Source organism: Polyodon spathula, chromosome 12, assembly GCF_017654505.1.
Source record: "Polyodon spathula isolate WHYD16114869_AA chromosome 12, ASM1765450v1, whole genome shotgun sequence".
Taxonomy (NCBI): Eukaryota; Metazoa; Chordata; class Actinopteri; order Acipenseriformes; family Polyodontidae; genus Polyodon; species Polyodon spathula.
The window spans coordinates 32,787,525-32,799,921 of NC_054545.1; the positions used below are offsets into that span (position 1 = coordinate 32,787,525).

General features: G+C 37.3%; 1 protein-coding gene across 7 annotated transcripts; it reads left to right on the forward strand.

Annotated features, from left to right (window-relative positions):
- Positions 1-642: 642 nt before the first annotated feature.
- fbxl3l (F-box and leucine-rich repeat protein 3, like) lies at positions 643-10,325 on the forward strand. 7 transcript variants are annotated; one of them, XM_041266500.1, is made up of 8 exons: positions 643-733; positions 945-1,090; positions 3,897-3,992; positions 5,712-5,812; positions 6,547-6,925; positions 7,229-7,351; positions 8,064-8,235; positions 9,376-10,325. In XM_041266500.1, the coding sequence occupies exons 5-8, from the start codon at positions 6,653-6,655 to the stop codon at positions 10,017-10,019; spliced, it is 1,212 nt and encodes a 403-aa protein (XP_041122434.1). In that variant the 5' UTR covers positions 643-733; positions 945-1,090; positions 3,897-3,992; positions 5,712-5,812; positions 6,547-6,652; the 3' UTR covers positions 10,020-10,325. The 7 variants fall into 7 exon arrangements, with proteins under 7 accessions (XP_041122434.1, XP_041122441.1, XP_041122438.1 ...); XM_041266504.1 differs by lacking the exon at positions 643-733 and having other exon boundaries at positions 763-1,090; positions 5,732-5,812; XM_041266502.1 differs by lacking the exons at positions 643-733; positions 945-1,090 and adding an exon at positions 2,176-2,558.
- The last annotated feature ends 2,072 nt before the right edge of the window (positions 10,326-12,397 follow it).

The window sequence follows — 12,397 nt, forward strand, 5'->3', positions numbered from 1 at the left end:
ACAGGTAATTAAAGCATTAGACACATGCACGTAGGTGTCACGAGGCATTTCCAAATAACATTTGCAGAAAACAACTTAAAAGAAGTACACTGTTGCACTATGCAGTAAAGCATAGTACTTAAATACAGACCTTTATAAAATAATCACGTACATTAGAGATGTTTTGCACTGTCTGACTACATACATCTAGCTGTTGCAGTGTTGCAATACTTTGGTAAATAGTACAGTATGTGACTGGTATATATTTACAATAGACATTTATTTATTTATTAGGTTTGTTTGTTTTGTTTTGCATTTTACATGTAGCATCAAACAGGGTACATGTTGATGCATCCCTTCTCACCAAAACATAAATCAGTGTGTTTCTATTATTTATAGATTCTGAATAAACAAAAACATGTTTTAATTCCACTGTTGTAGCAAGCAACCATTTTGTTTCAATAATGTTAGTCAGCACATTTTCTCCAGCTACAAATGTCTCCATTTTAAGAGCTTGCATCACCATAGCAACCAACCAGAAAAATTGTGCAACCGTTTTGGTCCTAAAGCCGCATGTCACCGTTGTAAGCGATTTTACTGACCAATAGCAGACACCAGAGTGGTTGAGGTCGCCTGTGTCTGGTAGATGTAGGTGCCAATCAAGCTTGTCTTGTCAAGTCTGTGTACACAGCGGCTTTCAGTCCTTGTGGGCAAAGTCGAAAAGAAGCTCATCAGTAGGATGCACAATTACACTGTAATTATTTTGGGTGTATATTTTATTTATTTATGTATCTATTTATTTTTAAACTGAATTAGCGTAATAGAGCGACTTATATATTTCCATTTTGAATTTTAAATCAAGTGTTTTCTTCTTGGCCTCGCGGGGTGGGAAGGTTGTTGTTGTTGTTGTTGTTGTTGTTGTTTTGCTTTATTTAAACAGCATTACCGTGTTTCCAATGTGTTAGATATTGGAGAAAGGCCGTGAAACTAGACGGAAAGCGGACAAAACAAAACAAAACAAACAAACAAACAAAAACCACACCCACATGGCCGCTGTTCCTGTCTCCTCAGTTCACTGTACCAGTTTCACTAACTGCGCAACGCCGTGCAGGTAAGATGTCACTAGTGTGTATGGTTATTGTCTAATGCTTATGTAACCTTAAAACAAAAACAAAACAAAACAAAATATATATATTTAAAATGTGCGTCATGAAAAAGGGTAAGCGTTGTAGAACTACTGTTGAGGAAACATAATAACTACTATGTTATCTAAATCGCACAGTACTACTACTACAAAAAAAGAAGCATATAGATCAGAAGAATTAATATCTGTTAGTGCTATTGGTGTGTGTGAGGAACTTTGCAATTTAATAAATTACTACTTTTGAACGTGCATTCATACATTCATTAATAGGTCATGGTTTAAAAAATGCAATTGAAAAAAGTAAATCGATATAAAGGATGTGTGGTCCAGCGTTTAAAGAAACGGGCTTATAAACAGTAGATCCCCGGTTCAAATCCTAGCTCAGCTACTGATTCATTGTGTGACCCTGAGCAAGTCACTTAACCTGCTTGTGCTCCGTCTTTCGGGTAAGACGTAAGTGATTCTGCAGCTGATGCATAGTTCCCACACCATTGCCTTGTATCTTGTAAAACGCTTTGTGATGGTGGTCCACTGTGAAAGGCGCTATATAAAAATAAAGTATATTATTATATAATACTGTTTTTCTGGGCATACAGTCACACACTTTAATCTGTCTATCTATATATGTGTGTGTGTGTGTGTCTATATGTGAGCTTGCTTCACCAACTGAATGCTTGCCTGTCACAGGGCTCCCCTGGGTCCTAAACCCTGCCAAGTACAGACGCGGATTGCAATAAGACAGTACATGTCTGTTGCAGAAATCACATTTTTGCCGACAAAAGGGGTTTAACAGTAGAGTTTTAAACAAAATATTGGAGACAGTCTGTCCCGGGAGTTGTCTGGGTGAAGTGTATAAACAACAAAACAGTTCTGGAAAATAAGGGAGAGTTGACAGGTCTGCATTAATGTGTTATGGGGATTTTTGTGATATGCTACACCGCCGTTTGATATGTAATTGAACATTAATAATAATAATAATAATAATAATAATAATAATATAATACTAATAATAATAATAATAAGCTCACTGCCTCAACATTAAATACATACATATTTTTACAGTTTTTGCTTTTTTCCAACAATTTGCATGTACAAATGATTGTCTGCCCAAAAAATGTAAGCTGGAAAACAATCAACAGCTTGGAGGTCCTTTTCAGACCGTATGGAATCAAGCGGGGCAGTTTGCAGTCCCATATTTCTTCGCTCTCACATGCAGCTTGTCTTGGCATTGTGTTGTCGTCGTCGTGGCTCAGTTTCAATAAGAGGCAGGCTTTTTTATGGCATATTGAATCCACCTTCGAGTAGCAGGCGGGCGCACGGGAATTATCTGCAGCAGCAATGTACTGTATCTCTTCAATGGGGGTAGACGTAGGAAGAACTGAAAACAAGTCTGACGATTAACTGGTTGTTTTAATGGAAGAAACAATAGATTCGGGTAAGTTCATTCAACACCTTTTAAAATATGATAGGCGTTAAATCACAATTACAACAGCGTGTACTTATGTTTTTGTTTCGATATTTTTTTTTTTAATATAGCCGGGGAAAGAACACAAAATAAATAAACGAAACACCAGCAAACGGTGTCAATAGGGTGCAGTCTGCACCATATTGTGAAAAGCGGGATAGGTGATCGTGCCTTTAATTTAGGGCTGGGCTTCTGCCTCTGATGTGTAGATGAGTCCGGTATCCAGAATGTCACGCATTGGCATCACTTAGGTAGTTGGAACTTGGGCTGACATGGTAGTTAATAGTCAACTGATAACAGAGTGCCTACTATCAGTCCACTATCAAAGTTAGAGTGACTGAAAATAAATTCCTCATGATATAGCCTATTGCAGGTTTATATATATATATATATATATATATATATATATATATATATATATATATATATATATATATATATATACCGTATATTTGGGAATGTATTACCCAGTTTTTAAAGGTTGTATACATGTAATCTTCAGCATGGTGGTGGCTTTTGCTGTAGCATAGAAATAAAAATAGACATTTATCCATAAAAAGGCAGAGCAGAGCAGCTTTCTGTTTATGTGTACTGTGTGGAGATTCCTCTCACTGGAGAACTTGTTTTAATATTAGTTGCTCACTGGCTCACACTGGATCAAAAGTTTCGGACATTTGACCCGCACCATTTGGAAGAGGCCTTCAGTGAGATGCTTGGTCAGGTAGAAGTCGTAATATCCACATTAAAGGGACACTTTAATACTGCAATGAATTGACATTATCTTGGATTTCATCATACCCTGCACTACAGGTCTACTCTCTGGCATTACCAATATGTTCAAGTGAAATGGTTTGCTCTCACTAAAGGAAACACATCCGTTTCCTATCACATACAGAGGTTGGACTACAAATTAGAAACATCTGCAAAAACACTGTTAGTAGAGAGGGCCACCCTTGACAGTCAGGACAACATTGATTCGACATGATCCTGTAGGACTGCAATGTGTCGCAAGTGGCCTGGTTGGGTTAAGAGGACCAGAACCTCTGGTTTGTTGGTTGACAATCCACAGTCATGGACAGTGCCTTGTATCAACTCTTCAACTACTGTCTTGCCAGTTGACTGAAATATACGGCAGTGAATAATTTTGCATTGCAAACGAATCAGTTAAACAAGGAGCAGTCAATTGTTACACAAGTCAGCAACATGTGACAAGTGATCTAATTGATTTTGTCCAACCCCTGTAGGTATGCAGTGTGACACGTGTTCTACATTCTGATACGTTTGTTTTCGACGTATTTGTTGAGCTAGGAAGAAAATTTGGAAGGAGGCCCGGTGAATGCCCATGGCAGCTACAACCTCAGACCATCCATCCAGTGTGAGCTAGAACTCAGAGCCGTTCATTAGGTAAGAAGGACAATTGTTTTAGCTATTTGCTGTCCTCATACAATCGCTAGGTCTGAAGTCCATCAAGATGTATTCATTAATTAAGCAGTGATCGTGTGCTACATTATTAGCTTTTTTTGTTTGTTTGCTAAACAAGTTAAATAAGATATTAAGAGTTGCAAAAATCTTTGATTTGAGTTTGTTAATTTTGGCCAGATTTACGCTACTTTATATGTACTGTATATATATTACGGTAAGTCAGAATTTTGTTAGATCTCAAGATTTACTGATAAATGTTGACATTTACCAATTAAACGGTAGATGTCCAAAATAAACATGATTATGCTTTACTTCGGACATTTACCTCTAAATGTGAATAACCACCAGGTACCTTTACCATTAAGCTTTGGTAAATGTCCAAAAAACAAACTATTCCTCATAATTGTAGATCCTGATACGGGACTGGTAGTGATGCACTGGTAGTATCTGAATCACACCTTTCACATGCAACATAATTTGTTTTAATCTGACTTTTAAATCCTTTCCAATCTTCAGTCTGAGAAAGCCACAATATGCAATATACTTGAAAATAGGTATGCTTTGCTTGTGACAAATGATGGTAACAATAACTTTACCCTTTGGATTCTTGGTTGGGTTCATCATAAGAAAGTGACAAAATATAATAGAAGTAATTTATTTCGATGACTTGCAGTGTTTGTGTTCTTTTTTACTCATTAACTACAAAAAACACTGGTGATTTTGTTTGGGTGCGGCACCATTTTAAACAGGTAAAGTAGCACTTGAGGTAACCGTGGCATAGTGTAATTGGGTGGCATCACTGACATACATATTTGATATCTCTTTATAGTAAGTATGGATCAGGGTGACAAAACTTGTTACAAAAGCATGTGTGGCTCAGAGTGTGCATGTGTGCAGTCGCTGGTCTTGAGTCTTGAAAAAGCTTCTTTCCTGACTGGCTTCACCCAAGTGGAAATATATATATATCTATATATATATATATATATATATATATATATATATATATATATATATATATATATATATATATATATATATAGTGACCAAGCTTGGCCGTAGTTCGGGTTCGTGCCCCTTTAAAAAACGTGACCTGGAGAAGAGAACTTTGTTTTTAGTGCTTATGCACACTTTTCTTCACAATACAAATAAACAAAACAAAAAACCTAGCTCTCATTGAGCACTCACTACACTTATGCAGGTCCCTGTCTAACTTGCAGGGCAGTTAAGCTGTTTACCTGACATATAACACCAAAAAAAACACTTTAGTACATTTTTTTTATAAAACCAAACGTAGGTTTTAAACAGACCTTTACAACTTTCAGTCGGGATCTTCACTTTACAGCAGCAGCAGACTGGGTGCACTCCTTTTAAACCCTGCACCTGGCTCTAATTATCAATAACGGCCAGGTGTAGGTGATAATTAACAATTAAATTAAACAATTAGCTTGGCAGGGAGGCTTCTTAACCCCATCCCTGCTATAAAAAAACAATGATCCTTAGGATTTGCAGGCCCCCTGTCCTGCTACATCCATTTCTCTCTCTCTCTCTCTCTCTCTCTCTCTCTCTCTCTCTCTCTCTCTCTCTCTCTCTCTCTCTCTGTCATTATAAAATGTAGATTTAGTAATTACTTGTAATTATATTACATTTCACATATCCATTGTAACCTATTTGCAGTAACTACACTTATCATTTTGCCAACAGCATAGATCTCATTTCCACAGGCCTGTCTCAGCAAAGAGTGCACCAGAGATATACGCTCACCTGGAATTGGAAGTTCCCGCGCACACATAAGAACCTACATGGTATGCTAGATTATGTCAGATTCTGCTCAGTGTTGCAAATATGTTACCATTTTTTTTAAAGGTAAAAGGAAAGCAGTTGTTGTCCCAGAAAGAAAAAAAAATAGGTGTGTATATGTGTGTGTGTGCCTTATTCAGTTATTATTCTGAGGATTTGTTACACAGCAATTAATATGCACACATGCCATTGCATTATAAACACAGCACAGAATGTGGTTTTCAAGGTCTTGTGGCTAGACACAATCTAAACACCAGGCTTTGATACCGATCTTGTGAATTGATGACTGAGAGTACAGGTAATTATCTTAAGCATTATTTTGTATTATAGCTCCATTAAAATTATTACTGCCCCCCTTTCGTTATGCTGGAAATCTTTTGGCTATTCCTTTTGTAAATTTAGGATATCTTTTAAACAAGCTAAAGATAAACTGCTCCATCCAGGTACCTTTGTTGTAGGTCACATGGTCTGATTGTAACTTGACCTTTGGAGTGACTTGGGACTACAATCAAGAAGCAGCAATAACTTTTCATCCGTGAAGTTACCTTTTGAAATATTTGCATATTACATACTGAAGTATAAAAATACAAGCAAAAAAAAAAAAACTAAGAAAGTGTTTTAATAAGAAAGCCTTGTTTTGCACTCCTTGTAAGACATAACAAGCTTATGTTGCACTTAATGTTGTCATGCTATTGAAAACATACTCACAAGCCACAACAATGCATGTGTTGGTTTTCAGAATGAAGTGAGGCAGACTAAGCAGCAACCCTGAGAGTCAAGGTCTTTCAGCCTCGGAGAAAGGCAACAAGAAGCACAGATTTGGTTCTGCTTCTTTCTTTAAGAACATGGCCTATAGGCAGAACGCCACGGAAGACTGGGGGAACCTGCCTCATCACGTGGTGCTGCAAGTGTTCCAGCACCTGTCCCTGGTGGACCGCGCTCGGGCCTCCTCTGTGTGCAGGAGGTGGAACGAAGTCTTCCACATCCCTGACCTTTGGAGGCGATTCGAATTCGAACTCAACCAGCCAGCAACTTCGTACCTGAAATCCACTCACCCCGAGCTGATCCAGCAGATTATAAAGAAGCACGCTCAACACCTGCAGTACGTCAGCTTCAAGGTAAAGGATTCTCTGGGTGTTCCTTCATTTCTGGTTTAGGGAAGGTTTACGAAGCCTCAAACCAATAAAATTATTTTACAATCAAACTGTTTACACCTTGTTACTTCAAGTGTGTTGAGAGGGAGTGGGCGCGCAGGGAAAGACCACTGTGCTGTATAGCCCTTGATAATGGTGGCAACCTAATTATACCAGCTTCTTAATACATGATATTGAGCAAGTGACTGTATCTGACTGACTAATATGTAGGTTAAAAACTGAATAGAATTGTGATTTTACATGAACATTGTTTTTATTATGATGCAGGTGGATAGTTGCACAGAGTCTGCTGTGGCTGCCTGTGACATTCTTTCACAGTTGGTAAACTGCACAATCAAGACACTGGGGCTGATCTCAACAGCAAGGCCTAGCTTCATGAATGTTGCAAAGGTAAGAGCTAATAGCCCCTAGTCACACATATTACACTATGTAACACAATTTTTGTTCCTGGGTAGTAAGTGTTATTTCCTAATTGCTTATGCCTCAAAAGTATAGAAAATGGCTATTATTCTCCACAAACTTTGCTTTTGTGACCAGGACAGTGATATTTCAAAATTTCACTATTTCCAATGGGAAAACGGGCAAATGTGTGTCTTTTCGTTCACATAAAGTCAGAAATACAGTATAATTGTAAATCTCAAAAAACTACTCACTTCTAAATTTTTTGTAGTCATCTTTGTATTACTTTAATATAAATACATGTTAATTTAGATTCATATGTTGTTTTTTTCTGACTTTATGTGAACGAAAAGGCACACATTTGCCCATTTTCCCACTGGAAATAGTGATATTTTGAAATATCACTGTCCTGGTCACAAAAGCAAAGTTTGTGGGGAATAATAGCCATTTTCTATACTTTTGAGGCATAAGCAATTAGGAAATAACACTTACTACCCAGGAAAAAAAAAAAAAAAAAAAAAAAATTGTTACACAGTGTTATTGGTAATATTAGCTTCTGATTTTTTTAGTTATTTAAAATTTTTGTTGCTGTTTATTTTACTTGAACTGTGAAGCATCTGTATACCATGAAGCTTTTCAGAACTCTCTAACATGCCTATTAAAATTAAAAGTAGTTCAATTGACAATTCTTTTATTTCCCCAGTCCCATTTTGTCTCTGCTCTCACTGTGGTGTTTGTGAACTCGAAATCGCTCTCGTCCATTAAGATTGATGACACTCCTGTAGATGACCCATCTCTAAAAGTGCTTGTCGCTAACAACAGCGATACGCTTAAACTTCTCAAGATGAGCAGCTGCCCTCATGTTTCCCCTGCCGGTAAGTGAAAGCTAGTCTCCACTCTGATCTGAAGAAACCATTCACTGAAGCAATCGCTGCATTTTTTTTTTTTTTTTTGTTTATTATTCACTTACCTTCCTTGAATTGAGGAAAGTACAGTCTAAAGAAGGGGTGTCAAACTCGTTTAGTTTGGCGGGCCTGATCCGATACCCCGGTGCTTGGCGCGGGCCGAGTGACAGTTAAAAAAATACGAAGACAAACCCAAAACCTGAAAATTATTGTATTTAACAAAAATGATCATACATAGCACGTTTTCACTCCTCTAAATAGCACGTATTGATTATTTCACTCACCATCACCTCTTAGAACATATGTGCAAACATGCTTCTGAGAGAGTTCCTTTGCATGAGCAACACACATTGTCATGTTGCTGTGATTGCTGTCAATTGCTGACCACGTGGCTGAGACAGCAGTGTGTCAGCTGGTTTGAGTTGCGACACCAGTGATACCAGAAAAGGTTTTCAGTTCTGATTTGAAGTTCTGTAGTGACAAGTGTCATCATGTCTTTATCCATGAAGAGAAAGGTGGACCACGAGTGCTGTGAGAAATTGGGAATTTCTTTGTGGATATGAATGGAAAGCCAACATGCTTAATTTGTAAGCAACATGTGCTTGTTGTGAACTAATAAAACATTAAAAGAAACTATGTAGCACAGTCACTGAGAAAGCAGCAATCGATGTTTACTGATACTGCTGTTAAGGCAAGATTTGTGACTTCCATTTTCTGATGGAGAGTTTTTGAAGAAATGCAAGCTTTCTCCATCATGAATATCAACAAATCAAAATGTAATTCTCAACTAAATGACACACACCTTAACTCGATACTCAGGATATCCTCAGCCCAGTTGTTTGCTCCAGATGTTGATGCGGTGGTTCAATCGAAGATCCCAGGTATCAGGAAGCAGCAATAGCAGTCACTAATATTCTTTGTCTTTTGGTGAGTGTTAAATAAAAAAAAATGGATCCCTATCTATATATTTTGTATGATTTTTTTTTTTTTTTTTGCAATTTATTTTTTACCTGTCTCCTATTGAACGCGCGATATTCCGTGGGCTGTATGACATCACTCCGTAATTTTCACATTTTGTTTTTAAACATACGTTTTTTTTTTCCTCTGCAGGGATTCTATGCGTGGCTGATCAGTGTCATGGTCTTCGGGAACTTGCTTTGAATTATTACTTGCTGAGTGATGAGCTGCTCTTGGCCCTGTCCACTGAGAAGCATGTGCTCCTGGAACACCTGCGCATTGATGTTGTGAGCGAGAACCCTGGGCAGACCCAGTTCCACTCCATCAAGAAGAGCAGCTGGGACGCTCTGGTGCAACACTCCCCCACGGTCAGCATCGTTATGTACTTCTACCTGTACGAGGAGGAGTTCGACCCCTTCTTCCGCGAGGAAACCCCCGTGACGCACCTCTATTTTGGACAGGCTGTCAGCAAAGAGATGCTTGGTCGCATAGGACTGAACTGCCCCAGGCTGGTTGAGCTGGTTGTTTGCGCCAACGGCCTCCAGCCCTTGGATGATGAGCTCATCCGTATTGCTGACCGCTGCAAGAATCTGACAGCTATCGGTCTCGGGGAGTGTGAGGTGACTTGCAGTGGCTTTGTTGAGTTTGTAAAGAGGTGTGGTGGACGGCTCAGCCAGCTGTCCATAATGGAGGAGGTGCTAATTCCAGATAGCAAGTACAGCATAGAGCAGATTCACTATGAGGTCTCGAAACACCTGGGAAGGATGTGGTTTCCAGACATGATGCCCACATGGTAAACTGTTCAGACTACATAACCACACAACAGAGATGGTCTCCACTTGGACATTTCATTGTGTAGAAGAAACATAAACACATAAAAGACCTTTGATTCCCTCCTCTTTTTCTGACAACATTATTTTGGATTCAGTTGTCAAATAATGAAAATTACTTTAAAGACTTCTTTCCACATCCTTAGAAAAAGAGTTTCTTACGGACAAACGAGAGATCATGTACCTACTCTGTTTGGCTCCCCATCAATCAAAACTTATTTTACTGGAAGCAAGACTTAAAATAAAGGAGGGAAACCAGAAAAAAAAAAAAAAAAAAAAAAAAATATATAGTATATGATTTATATATATATATATATATATATATATATATAGTACAAAATAGCAAACTAAACATATTAAAAGTAAACTCCCAATTTTAAGAGTTGTATGTAGCCTTGTTAAACTTATATGTCAGATAGAGATTTACTCATAACCCATCACTTTTTAGATGCATAGTGTTTAATTGTGTGTGTGTGTGTGTGTGTGTGTGTGTATGAAAAAAAAATATATATATACACTTTTTGTTCCCACTCCTTAGAAATATAAAAAAGAATGTCAGGCTCCTTACATTTTTAATTTAGGATTGCTTATGTCATTAAAAGGGAAAATGGTAGATAAAATATCAATGAAAAGCTAAGGCCTGTTTTCTTAACAGGGTTTGACTTTTCTGTGGTTTAAGTGTTAAGTATTGAATTCATATGGTATTTAATAGGCGTCTTTGCTACTTCTGCTTATATGACTTAGAAGCCTGTTTGATAAAATGTTGTAATTCAGTAAAAATGTTGCATTATATAAGTTAGTGCTTATTTTTAAAAAAAAAAAAAAAAAAAAAAAAAAAATTAAAAAGCGATGCTTTATTTCTTGCAGCTGGTGAAATACGCATATTTTGATAATCCACCTGTGAAAATATTTCTGGTGTATGGTCTGCTTTTTATTATGTCTAAGTTAAAGCTGTGAGACATCTCAAGATTTCCAAGGAAGTAGTTAAAGCATTAAGTTGCTGGAAGTACGCTGTCGCAGTCTTACACTCTGTCGCAATCTCAAGGACTGAACTGAAGGGCAAATTTGGCATAGTTTTAGCCATCCCTAAAAACTTGGAAGCATGTCTATTAATGGATAGATGTTTTAATTGAGCTTTAATTGAGCTTTAAGACTAGTGCTTATGCTGGTACTTGTCGGTGAGTTACAGCAGATGTAGTCCCCTCACAGTCTCTCTGGGCTGAGTTTAGTTTAAATCTGTATTTAATAATATACGTGTTTTGTGAGCCACAAATAGGAATGCAGTTGCTTCAGAAAACCTGTAAAAACAAGATTCGGATTCTGACCCACTTAGAAAGCTGTTCCACAAGGGTTTATTCAGTAATGTGTTTATTTTGGTAAGTGGGCGGTGTTATTTTTAACATACAGCTCCACATATATGAAAACAACATTAAGATTTATACATTTGGTTCCTCCTTGAAAGAAGCCCTGTGTAAGATACTGTGTCTGAGTAGAGAGCGGAGTCACTTTTTGCTGCAGTATCATAGCACCGTTGCAATCACAAAAATGAACATTTTCAATTAATTGTATTTGCAACCCTGCCCTGCCCTGTTTTCCCCAAATCTGTTATGTCAGGAGCACCGAATCCTCTTTCCACAAACAAAAGTACATTACATTTCTTTAACTTGTTCATAAGTTATGTGCCAAAGAACAAAGGGGAATTCACTAAATGTCTCTCCATTAATGTGTTTGACATGTATGAAATGTATTTTCCTTTTTCTTTTTTGGGAGCTGTTTTTCAAAATCCTGTTTTTGAAAAATAAATCTATGTATTTATTATTCCAGTATGTGGTTGGACAATGACATATCTTAGTCTAGTCAGAATCTGGGTTTTAATTTGTGTTGAAATCTCCACGTTATAAAGTTCCTGTGCAGCGCACATACTGCTGCAGTTCACTCTCGTGTCCATGATTATCAGGATACAAATCCAAGTGTCAAATGCAGCTTTTAGATTTTTTCCAAATGCAATACAATTAGATGATCATTTTGACGTAAACAATTACTGGACTTATTTTTTAGACACTAGGAGAAATATACATAGGTTGATTTTGGCTTAAATTACTAAAAACTGTTTCTGAAATTTGTTTGTTTTCTAAATGTGACATTGTTTATCGGCTACTGGCTTTATGAATGTGGCAATGTCTTTGTAATCTAGCTTTGTTGTCTCTTGGCCAGGAAAAATAGAAGTAATTAAAAAAGAAAGTTAATATTAAAGGTTTGAAACTACAGGAATTTATTCCACATGAAAGCAAAATGCTGGGAATATATTTTTCAAGTGAAGTCATTGATTGCTACAGAATTTTTTT